Source organism: Podarcis tiliguerta (assembly GCF_965153285.1).
Source record: "Podarcis tiliguerta genome assembly, chromosome: W".
In the NCBI taxonomy this organism is placed as follows: Eukaryota; Metazoa; Chordata; class Lepidosauria; order Squamata; family Lacertidae; genus Podarcis; species Podarcis tiliguerta.
The window spans coordinates 11962655-11974518 of record NC_139552.1 but is presented as its reverse complement, the minus strand read 5'-3'; the positions used below and the strand labels follow the sequence as shown (position 1 = coordinate 11974518).

At 44.9% G+C, this 11864-nt stretch overlaps 1 protein-coding gene across 1 annotated transcript; it reads left to right on the top strand.

Moving 5' to 3' along the window:
* Positions 1–2171: 2171 nt before the first annotated feature.
* Positions 2172–10665, top strand: LOC310668854 (zinc finger MYND domain-containing protein 19-like). Its single transcript, XM_083422208.1, has 6 exons — positions 2172–2549; positions 4188–4247; positions 6969–7075; positions 8310–8450; positions 8964–9144; positions 10399–10665. Exons 1-6 carry the CDS (start codon positions 2499–2501, stop codon positions 10540–10542), a joined length of 684 nt encoding a protein of 227 aa, XP_083278334.1. The 5' UTR covers positions 2172–2498; the 3' UTR covers positions 10543–10665.
* Positions 10666–11864: the final 1199 nt, after the last annotated feature.

Sequence of the window (11864 nt, the reverse complement as noted above, 5' to 3'; positions counted from 1 at the left end):
TTGTAAACCTGTCAAATCTTGCTACAATGTATCTAGTTATTTCCAAATTCGACTGTCACTACCTAAATGGACAAAAATACATTAAAAATCATAGGAAATCAACTGTAGCACCGATTCTCTCACTTTCGGTGCCAATCTGCTCAATTTCTCTACGTCTTCAAGACTCCTCCGGTGTCCTCCATAATTCCCCAAGCGAGATGTCACGTACACTCAGGAAGACCCTAATCCTGTCAAATCACCCTGCCAAGCCTTTCCTCCAGGCAGTGCCAGGTGACAGACTTTGCAAACCTGGACTCTATTGTTCCCTCATCACCGGTACTCAGGATGTACTTATCTGTGCATATCCCCAACTCTGCATATTCCCCCCTCCCTTTTCCATATGTTAATCCTGTGTAACCCAACCCTTTCTTAATGTATTCATGATGTAACCATGATGTATTGATGATGCTTCTCCACTGTATCATGGGAAATGGAGGGAAGTTTTAAAAGTTCATGTCACCCCATCCTCGGGGTTCAATCTCGCCTTGAACCTGTTGCGCAATAAACATGGATCTTCTGCATCTTCTAAGCTGAGCTGAGCTGAGCTGAGCTGGTAGTGTTGATGTGTATAGTTGGTCAGTCGCTTTTGCACAAAGACTTTTAAGAATAAAACTCTGCAAGGATACTTTTCTCGTGGACTCTTTTATGCCAACAAGGGTCCGAGGACCAGGCTGAGGCAACAAAGGGAGGTCAGAACCCTTTCTTTTTTTTTTACAAACACTGACAGGAGCTTCTCACTTGGCAGTAGATGCATATTTTCTACTTAATGTATATCTCACATTTACTTCTTGCATATGCTCTACTGTTTCATTGAAATTTGCTTCCGAGGAAGCATAGACTGCAACTTTAAAAAAGTAAAGGTAAAGGACCCCTGACAGTTAAGTCCAGTTGTGAACGACTCTGGGGTTGCGGTGCTCATCTCACTTTACTGGCCAAGGGAGCTGACATTTGTCCGCAGGCAGTTTTTCCGGGTCATGTGGCCAGCATGACTAAGCTGCTTCTTGCGAAACCAGAGCAGCGCATGGAAATGCCATTTACCTTCCTGGCCTTACCTTCCTGGATTCTCTGCTGGATGGGAATGTGCCTGAGGCCTCATCAAAGGCTCAGGTCGTTATTATTGTCAGGAGGCGATTCTGAAGGCTCAGCTGGAGGAGGATGAGCTTTATCAGCTTGGCCGAGCAGAGATCCTGACACGCTGGACACCTATTTATCTACTTGCACTTTGACGTGCTTTCAAACTGCTAGGCTAAATGCAAAATAGATTCTAAATGAGAAACCACACAGATTCCAGAACAAACTTTGTTTCTGAAACTTCAGAGTGAAGTGCTGGCTAGGTTGCACTTTTAAGAAAACGAAGATGCGAGAACTATTCTAACAAATAAGGTTAAACGGGTACCTTAGTGCATTACATTTACATATCATTGGGTGCTATCACAACTGAGCAGAAAGAGTGAATGAAAGTCAGCCTTATTCTCAAAGCACTCGTTCAGGATTCTCTTTAACACACGAAGTGTAGAGATTTGTATTCCAAAGGATGACAAGGAAAGGCTGAAAGGTAACTTCAGCATAGTGGTAGATTTAAAATTGGTTAGAGTTAAATGGGAAAGAAAAGGAGGGGAGGGGTGGTGAAACATATTATTTTATACAGTGTGCATGTGGAGTTTTTTGTCAGCATCAACTGGGTAGGTTCACTTTCTATTCGCTTATTACATTTCCTTGGTAGTGAGAGGGACTGGGTGTGCATTTCTTAATTTTGAAGGACAGGGACTAGCTTTCTGTGGAGTGTGGTCCATAATATATGTATAAAATTATTATAACAATGTCACAATATATTTTATCGGTGCACACTAAGGTACTTTATATGGCGTAAATTTTATTTTTTATAGACACGGAGTAATATGTACAGGATTTATATAAACAGACAAAGCTAAAATATACTATAAGTGCACTAATATGGGATACCCCACCACGCACATCATGCTCTCTCTCTCTTTTAATACATATATATGGGACGTGCCCTTTAAAGGGCGGAGGAGGGAGGTTCTCATCGCGTGCTCAGCCGTGCCCATTCGTCGGACGGGAGCGAGAGAGAATTCCCGCGAGCGCGATGTGCGTCATCGGCCGTCGCCGGCGGACACGTGATGCGGCGTCTCGGTCGCGCCGGGCGGCCCTCGGGCGGCTATCAATGACGCGTCGCCGCGGCTAGCACGCTGATTGGCGGGCCGCGGCTTCAGGTTGGAGGGGGAGGGGGAGGGGGGAGGAGTTGGTGGCGGCGGCAGAAGAGAGGGGCAGCATCAGCGGTGGCGGCGCGCGCTGCCCCGCCCCCCGCTTCCCATCCTCCTGCGCGAGGCGGCGGCGCGTGGCATCGGGGTCTCCCTCCGGCCTGCGCCTCTTCCTCCTCCTCCTCCTCCCGCTTTCCCCTTTCCCGCTTCCTCTCCGCTCCCTGCCAGGCCAAGGCCATGACCGACTTCAAGTTGGGCATCGTGCGGCTCGGCCGGGTGGCCGGCAAGGTGCGCGTGGGGCGCGGAGTGGGAGAAATAGGATTTGCGCGTCTGTATGCGGTGTGCGTGTGTTTCCGTGCCCGCGCGTGTTCTATGTTGGGAGATCCGCGCCCCTTCTTCTATCACATCACCGCCCCCTTGCGCGTATGACTTGCTCCGTTACGTCACACAGGACCCCTCTGTGACGTCACTGGGTTCATTGGGGTTCCATGATCCCATTATTATTATTATTATTGGTAGAAGGATGCGGGAGGCTGGTTTTCGTTTAGGTCCCTTTTCTCTGTTTTACTCTCTCTTTGCATCTCTCCCTGTAGAGGGGTTATGAGCTGTTCTGTGGAGCACTTCCCATTGGTGGACCTCAAATGGGGAGATTTATTTCTTTTTATATCCTTCGTATTCAGGCTATAAAGGGGTCCATAGCTCACTGGCAGAGCACATGGGTGGCAGCTGCAGTTTCAAAGGGTTACATAGCAAGTAATCTGAGAGGCTTCTTTCTGCTTTGGAGTGTGCCTACTGGTTAGACTAGGTGATACTGACGGATTTGTAGTCTGACCTGATCCTAAGTAGCTTCCTACTTTCTTGTGCAGATTTGATACATTTCTCTTTATACATACTTGCTGTAACTTTTGTTGTTGTGCTTTTCTGTTTTTGTTTTTTGGAATAATCAACATGGACCACAAAGGATGTGTACCAATACAGTGGTGCCCCGCAAGACGAATGCCTCGCAAGACGGAAAACCCGCTAGATGAAAGGGTTTTCCGTTTTGGAGGTGCTTCGCAAAACGAATTTGCTATGGGCTTGCTTCGCAAGACGAAAATGTCTTGCGAGTTCTGCGGGTTTTTCCCCTTCCCCCCCTTTTCCCCCAGCCCCTAAGCCGCTTAACAGCTGTTCGCTAAGCCGCTTAACAGCTGATGCTAAGCCGCTTAACAGCTGATCTAAGCCGCTTATCAGCTGATCCACTAAGGCGCTAATAGCCTTTTAGCAGCTAATCCATTAATAGCCGCTAAACCGCTAATACTGCTAATCCGCTAATGGGCTTGCTTCGCAAGACGAAAAAACCGCAAGACGAAGAGACTCGCGGAACGGATTCTTTTCGTCTTGTGAGGGACCACTGTACTTGGTGCAGTGTCTTGCTTTACAGGTTGTTTGGGTTAAGTTTTGTATGTTAATCTGTTACAGCAAAAACTGAAACACAAAACTGCTCTTTAAAGACTAACTGATTTGTGTGGTATAATTATATTGGGCCAGAGCTGCCCCTCTCAGTTGCAGATTTTGGTCTCTGAGCAAGAACTTACATTTTACAGTTCTTTCTTCCTCTCCTCTCCTACTTCCAAAGGCAAGAGAAAGGCAGTACACTCCTTTCTGGCATTTGGACTTCCTAGAAGGCTTGTGGACACAATGGTAGGTAGAGATCCCAAAATGCTCAAGGCTAACCCTGGAGCAGCTTTCCCCTGGTTTAGACAAGTCTGTGACGTATGCGCGGTCAGATGAATGACCTATTTAAGGTGTAAAACGTCTCTTTTCAGTGTAAGATGTGCACTGGAATAGCTTAAAGTGTTGTTGTGCTGAAATGAACGAAGACTGCCTTGCTAGGGATTGGAAAAGTATCCACAATATAAAGTAATTATCCTTCCTTTTTTATTCTAGACAAAGTACACACTGATTGATGAGCAAGACATTCCACTTGTGGAGAGTTACTCTTTTGAGGTAAGAACCATGTTATCTACCTTATTTCCACATTCCAAGTGTTGAATTCAAACTCCCATCAGGTCCAGTCAGCATATCCAATGGTCGGAAGAGCATTGGGAGGACCACATGTCAGCTATTATTCCTCTTGATTAGGGATGGGGAACCTGTGGCTCTCCATATGAACCCTGACCTGACTTGGTCAGTAATTAGGGTAGATCAAAAACAGGAAGGGTTGACTGTCTAAGGAACCTGCTTTAAGGAAACTCATGAAAGCCAGTGGTCTCATATACAGTAATGACTATCTGAATAAGTTGGCAGAGAGAAAAGAGGAGGCATTTCCCCTTGAAACAGCATGTGGGTCATAAAAGGACTTGGCCTGATCCAGACATCTGGGTTTGGACTTGAGGACTTGTATGAAAAGTACCAAGTTCTCCAAAGACTCAAACTGTTCTCTGAAGTAGGATAACTAGGCAAGTTGTCCTTCACTTGCAGAATCAGGAGTAGCTTTACTTTAGAATGCATTTTCTTTTACAGGTGAAACTCGAAATATTAGAATATCGTGGAAAAGTTCATTTATTTCAGTAATTCAACTTAAAAAGTGAAACTAATGTATGATATTGACTCATGACAAGCAAAGCAAGATATGTCAAGCCTTTATTTTTTATAATCGTGATGATACAGCTGATGAAAACCCCAAATTAACAATCTTAGAAAATTAGAATATTGTGAAAAGGTGCAGTAGCTATTCAATCCATAACATCTGCAATGGGTTCCTGAGCCTTTAAATGGTCTCTCAGTCTGGTTCAGTAGGAAGCACAATCAGTCTGTTCCCAAAGTGCTGTATCGAAGCACATTAATGGAAAGTTATGCGGAAGGGGAAAGTGTGGAAGAAAAAGGTGCACAAGAAGCAGGAATGACCACAGCCTGGAGAGGATTGTCAGGAAAAGACCATTCAAACGTGTTGGGGACTTTCACAAGGAGTGGACTGAGGCACTGAGGCTGGAGTTAGTGCATCAAGAGCCACCACACACAGACGGATCCTGGAGATGGGCTTCAAATGTCGTATTCCTCTTGTCAAGCCGCTCCTGAACAAGAAACAACGTCAGAAGCGTCTTACCTGGGCTATAAAAAAAAAAAAAGAACTAGTTTGTAGCTCACTGGTCCCAAGTCCTCTTTTCTGATGAGAGCAACTTTTGCATCTCATTTGGAAACCAAGGACCCAGAGTCTGGAGGAAGAATGGGGAGGCACACAATGCCAGATGCTTGAAGTCCAGTGTGAAGTGTTGATTTGGGGAGCCATGCCATCAGCTGATGTTGGTCCACTGTGCTTCATTAAGTCCAGGGTCAACACAGCCGTCTACCAGGAGATTTTGGAGCACTTCATGCTTCCTTCTGCAGACAAGCTTTATGGGGATGCTGACTTCATTTTCCAGCAGGACTTGGCACCTGCCCACACTGCCAAAAGTACCAAAACCTGGTTCAGTGCCCATGGGATTACTTTGCTTGATTGGCCAGCAAACTCGCCTGACCTGAACCCCATAGAGAATCTATGGGACATTGCCAAGAGAAAGATGAGAGACATGAGACCGAGCAATGCAGAAGAGCTGAAGGCTGCTATTGAAGCATCCTGGTCTTCCATAACACCTCAGCAGTGCCACAGGCTGATCGCATCCATGCCACGCCGCATTGAGGCAGTAATTGATGCAGAAGGGGCCCAAACCAAGTACTGAGTACATATGCATGCTTCTACTTCTCAGACATCCAATGTTGCTCTATTTGCAATCCTTGTTTTGTTGATTTCATTTACTATTCTAATTTACGAGATTGTTAATTTGGGGTTTTCATCAGCTGTACGCCATGTCACAATTGTAACAAATGAAGGCTTGACATATCTTGCTTTGCATGTCATGAGTTTATCTCATATATTAGTTTCACCTTTTAAGTTGAATTACTGAAATTATCATGGAAAAGCTATTCTAATTTTTCGAGTTTCACCTGTATATAGGCTTCATGTATTTTTAGATTGGAGTTTGGGGAGCTTCATAGAAAATGTATTGCTCTTGGAAAAGGGGCAGATTTGAAATACACTGACATTACACTTTCACCCATTCATTTACCTGATATCAACAGGTTCTGCACAGGCTTTTGAGGTGTTTGGGGGGAAATTAGAGACTCATCATGGTTTATATATATCCTCAGGCTCACTGAACAAGAAGGCGCTGATCTTATATAGAGTCTGTTAACTCAAGCACATAAACTGGGTTCCTGAGGCAGAGTTTGCATCTCATCTGACATTTCCCATGTCCATTATTGACCCACTTTCTCTCATCTGATATAGACCTGACTGATTTTGAACTTTAGAGGCTCTACTCAGAGTGCCTCTGCCTTCAGATGTTAGGAGAGTGTTGACTGGGAACAGAGTCCCTCGTCTGGTGGCACCCTTTTTCTGAAACATTTTCCCTAGTCATAATATGCATAGCACCATCATTTAATATCTTTTATGTGACAAGAGAAAACTTTTATTAACCCAAGTGTTTAATATTTTGCTATTTCTTTTTTTATTAACATTTCTGTTACTTGGTTTGCAGTTTTCTGTTTTAATGACCATTACGTTTGTCTATTAATAGTTTTACTTACATTTTACTTTGTTTCATATTTGAAGCTGCTATGATGTTTAGATGAGCGTACAAATATTTTAAACAAAATGCACGAAGAGATGTGTTCTCTGTCTTTGGCCAGGCTCGGATGGAGGTCGACGCAGATGGAAATGGTGCTAGAATATTTGCCTTTGCATTTGACAAAAACCGAGGAAGAGGGTTCGGACGCCTGCTGCATGAGTTACTGTGGTAGGTATCATTGTGCAGGGGGTAACATAGCTGCTGGTTTCCAGACTGCTAAGGCATGTGTATGTATAGTCTTTGGAGATGGGCACTATAATGGCAACTCTCACGTGTCAGGGTAAGCCATAAGCCGTGGTTTGCTGTGCATGAGCAGATAGCGTCTGTATTACCTCTCCCCATTCATGGTGGGAAGAAACAAACCACAATCCCTGGCTTAGCATTGTGTCCAAACCAAGGGGTTGTGGTTTGATTTTCTCCTGACAACCCACAGTGTGTAGCCAATGTTTGTTTTTAGCTTTCTGATTGTGATTTGTTGGAGGTGAAACAAACCATAGTCGCTACTTTGGACACATCTTCTAAGCTCAAGAGATCATGGTTTGTTTTCTTCTAGTATGAGCAGAGGGGAGACAAATACATTCACAGTAAATCATTAGCTAAGGTTTACTGTGATGTACAAACTGAGCCACCATGTAAAAGGAAAGTGGGCTGTGTTGTGTGTTAAAGTATCTTTTCCCCCTCCCTTTTTCTCGCTATAATTTGAACATACAAAACTGCCATATAGGAGGTTGATCCATCTAGCTCTGTACTGTCTATGCTGACTGACAGCAGCAGCAGCTTTCCTGGGTTTCAGGCAGGGGACATTCCTAGTTCTACTTGGAAATCTTGGAGGTTGAACATGGGACCTTCTGCATGCAAAATGTGCCAACCCATCCAAGTGCCACAGGGCTACCCACAACTTGAAGCCAGGGTTCCTACATCCAGAGACTCTACTGCTGAGCTATGATCCTTTCCCTTTAACAGCTTGGGTGACTTAAAAGAAAAAAGAATTTGCCTGCTACCTAGAAGATGCCAGGTGTATTTCTAAGGCATTTCCCCTGATCACCACCCAATTTATCTCTTAACTGCAGGGATGCCTGCAGAAGGTCACCAGCAGATCTTAAGAACTGGACAGGGGGGTGGGTGTCCTTTATGCCTTGGGTCCTAAGCCGTGTAAGGTTTTAAATTTTCAGACTCAGCACCTTGAAGTCAAAGTAAGCTTGTTAAGCTCTTTTGCATCCATTGAGATGTGTTGTCTCCAATGACCTGCCCCGGTTAGAACCCTGATAGTAGCTCTTTGAGCATGTTGGAGTTTCCATACTGCCTTCAAGGGCAGCCCATGATGTATTATAGGAGTCCAAGCAACTAGAAGCATCAGAGTTCTTCCTTTCAGGAATTGCAGGTGGCTCGTCTTCTCTTTCAGGGAGAGGCATCGGGGGGGCATCGCCCCTGGCTTTCAAGTCGTGCATTTGAATGCAGTGACAGTGGACAATCGTCTAGACAACCTGCGATTGGTTCCATGGGGATGGAGGCCCAAAGCCGAAGAAATCTCTAGCAAACAAAGGTAAACTCTCAATAACAGTGTCACAGGCAAGAGGGACAAAAGGGGCTGGAAGTCAAACAACTCCAGAACGTGTTTCTTTGCATAGCCCCTTGATGATTTTTTATGTGTGTTCCTTTGCATCTGAAGAAACTGTGGTGCTAAGTTCTCTCTGGCCTGGCCCTAGATGGGAGGATATGTCTCCCACCCTAGGTTATTTATTCCACTCAAACAGCAACAATGCTCAAGAGTTCCCTTGAATGAGGAATCAGTTGTTAAACTACTCTGGTAATTGTATGTCTGCTAGCGAGAACAGGGGCCTTACAACAACTTTCAGCACCCTTAACAAGCTAAAGTTTTCATAATTCTTTAGGGGAAGACATAACCATTTAAGGCTGTATCAGAGTCCTTTAAAGGTATGTTGTGATTGTGGCTACTGTCAACTCTCTGCTTTGAGAGGGATGGAGTTTTAACATGTTGCAATGGTGCAGCACAAGCTTGCTGCGGAAATGTTTAATTTGCTGTTTTTTCTTGAAGGGAACAAAGCTTATACTGGCTGGCGATCCAGCAGCTTCCCACAGACCCCATAGAGGAACAGTTTCCGGTGCTGAATGTGACGCGCTATTATAACGCTAATGGGGATGTTGTGGAAGAAGAGGAGAGTTCGTGCACATACTATGAATGTCACTACCCTCCCTGCACAGTGATTGAGAAACAGGTGCGTTCAAAACCAGAAGCAAGTCATGGATAAGACCGTCCCTGTTCTAGGCTGGCTGCTGCAAGTTCACCCTCTTCAGTGTGGTTGCTTCTTTTTAAAAAACCAAAAAGTCCTTAGGCACAGCTAGTGTGTTCTTTGTACCCCCTGCAAGGAATTTCTCTGCACTGTTTTTAGCCTAAATAGTTATCCTGGCCAGCGGCTTCCAAGCTTCAGACACATCTCTCTCAGTGGTGTTCTGTGAAGTACAACTGACTTTGTGCTACCATTCTATTTGGATAACTCTTCACCCTACCTCTCAGTGGAAAAGTCAGTGTTGCCCATAGGCCAAACCCCCCTTTTCCTAGCCCACTTTTTCTTAGAACAGGGTCATGGGGAAACAAGATCAGAATGAACAGCTCTGGTTTTAAACCTCACTGAAGTAACTTTGTTGTATAGAAGGATGGATAGAAGTCACCCGAAAAGATAACCTGTACAAAGGGAATCTGTTCCTCTGATGACAGTTTTGGATGCTTTGTGGAGGAAAATATGTAAATAGGTCTGTGGATATAGAAGCGTTCTCGAACTCAGCAGGAGAGCATCGGTTTTGAGTCCTAGGTTCAGTCTCTTGCTAGAGCTGTGAAAGACCACTGCTCGAAACTTTGGAGCACTGCTTCTGTGCAACATAGGCAGTACACTGAACTGGGCCATACTAGTCTGATTTGGTGTAAGGTAGTATTCTATGTTCCAAAGCCATAGTTATAAACCCAGGGGTGGGGAACTGCAGCTTGAAACTCCCTCAGCCCCATTCAACCTGGCCAATGCAGGAGGTGGGGGTGGCGAGCGACACAGCTCCCTATCCTTGTTGTAGACCATGAGGGAAAGAAATTGAGAGTGCAGTCCTGTACGTGTTTACTCAGTCCCATTGAATTCAGAATGTGTAAGATTGGGTGGGGGTGCAGAAGAAGAAGAAGAAGAAGAAGAAGAAGAAGAAGACACTCATAATGAGACCTTCAGGTTCATAAACAAGAGAAATGCACCAGTGGGGGCTGGATAATATTTTATCCACAATGAAAATCAAGGCAGCATTTTGTAGGGTTCCCAGGCTGTTCTACTCAGATCCTGACCAGGCCTGCTTTAGTTCCTACAAAGATTGCACTGGGACTGGCCACCTTGGGACCCTTTTGGTTGGCCTTTTTTTTTGGGGGGGGGGTGGTTTTCTTTCTCTAGGGGCCCTGAAAAGGGATACTGATTTTTGTCCCGTACTCCTCTCTCCAGTTACGTGAATTTAACATCTGTGGGCGGTGCCAGGTCTCTCGGTACTGCGGCTCGCAGTGCCAGCAGAAAGACTGGCCGGCCCACAAGAAGCACTGTCGGGAGAAGAAGCGAGTCTTTCAGCAAGAGCTTGGACCAGAACGATGACCAGCTGGCTGAGGCCTTAGCCCCACAGGGCACCTTCCCAGAAGGTTAAGGAGGAGTTGCCCACTTTGCACGGACTGCTCACTTGAAGCCAGAGGCACTGACAAAAAGGAGAGAGAGAGAGAAAGAGAGGAGAGATTTATATATATATATATATATATATATAAAAACAAACCAATCCCTGTGATGCTTGAGGAAAGGTACTGACTCTTCCCTTCCAGTGTTAAAAAAAGAAAACGTCTGAAGAAAAAAGAAAAAAAAGACTACTGGGGAAGCTCTCCTGCTTGGAAGCTTTCTGTTATTTATATGTTAATATGTTTGTAAAGTTATGTACAGAGGTTTTGTTTTTGTTTGTTTTTTTTGTTAAAATGTCTCTTACATAGGACTCATTTACTGTAATGTTCAAGTGAGAACACATTGTTGGTTGAAATAACTGTCCAGTAGCAAAAAGAGAAACAACAAAAAAAAGCTTTTCCTCCCCCTGTGGCTAGGAGAAGGCCTGGGGAGCTAGCTCAGAACATCAGCAGTTAAATCTGAACAACTCTGCATGGAAAGTTGTGTTTGCAAGTAAAGGATTGGAATGGATTGGCTGCCTTTTTTGCTCTTTTAAAAACTTGAGCAGCTGTGAATGATTGTCCACCACCATCAACAGCATGTTGCTGGTCTGTCCCCCCACCCCCATGAGTGACACTTTCCTCTGAAGATTGCAAAAGCCGCTGAGCTGCTTAGCTGCTTCCCATCACTGTTCTTCCCCATCTGTTTGTAGAGGCAATCATGCCCCCCATCCTGGTTATCATAGTTCCTAATGATATTTCCACCACTCCACAAGGAACCATGGGCAGTAACGTGGAGGTGCAAGCAGGCTTCCATGAGCAGAGGTTCGGGATTGGTGACTGATGACCCTGTTTCTCATTGAAAGGTGTACAGTCATAGGAAATTCTATATTGGCATGTCACTGTTGAATTTAGGCCAGTACAGCATTATTGTTAGTCCCCCCCTGCCCTTTTGTCCTGCTGTAATCTTTTAAGATGAACAGGGAATAGTTTCTTATTGTAGCATCTATGTGCCAAACCATGACTCTCTGCCGTACTCTTGCATACCTACTTGGTGGCTGCCCCTCCACATATCTCTTCTGTCCCCCCACCTACCCCGAGTTTAGGGATAGGGAATCTGCCCTTCAAGATGTAGTTGGACTCATCAGCTTCAATCAGCATAGTTGGGGATGATGGGAGTTGTAGCCCAACAACGTTTGGAAGGCAACAGATTCCTCATTCCTGCCTTTGGAGACCTAAACATTTTAAAAGTAGTGTAAGACTTTTTTTAAA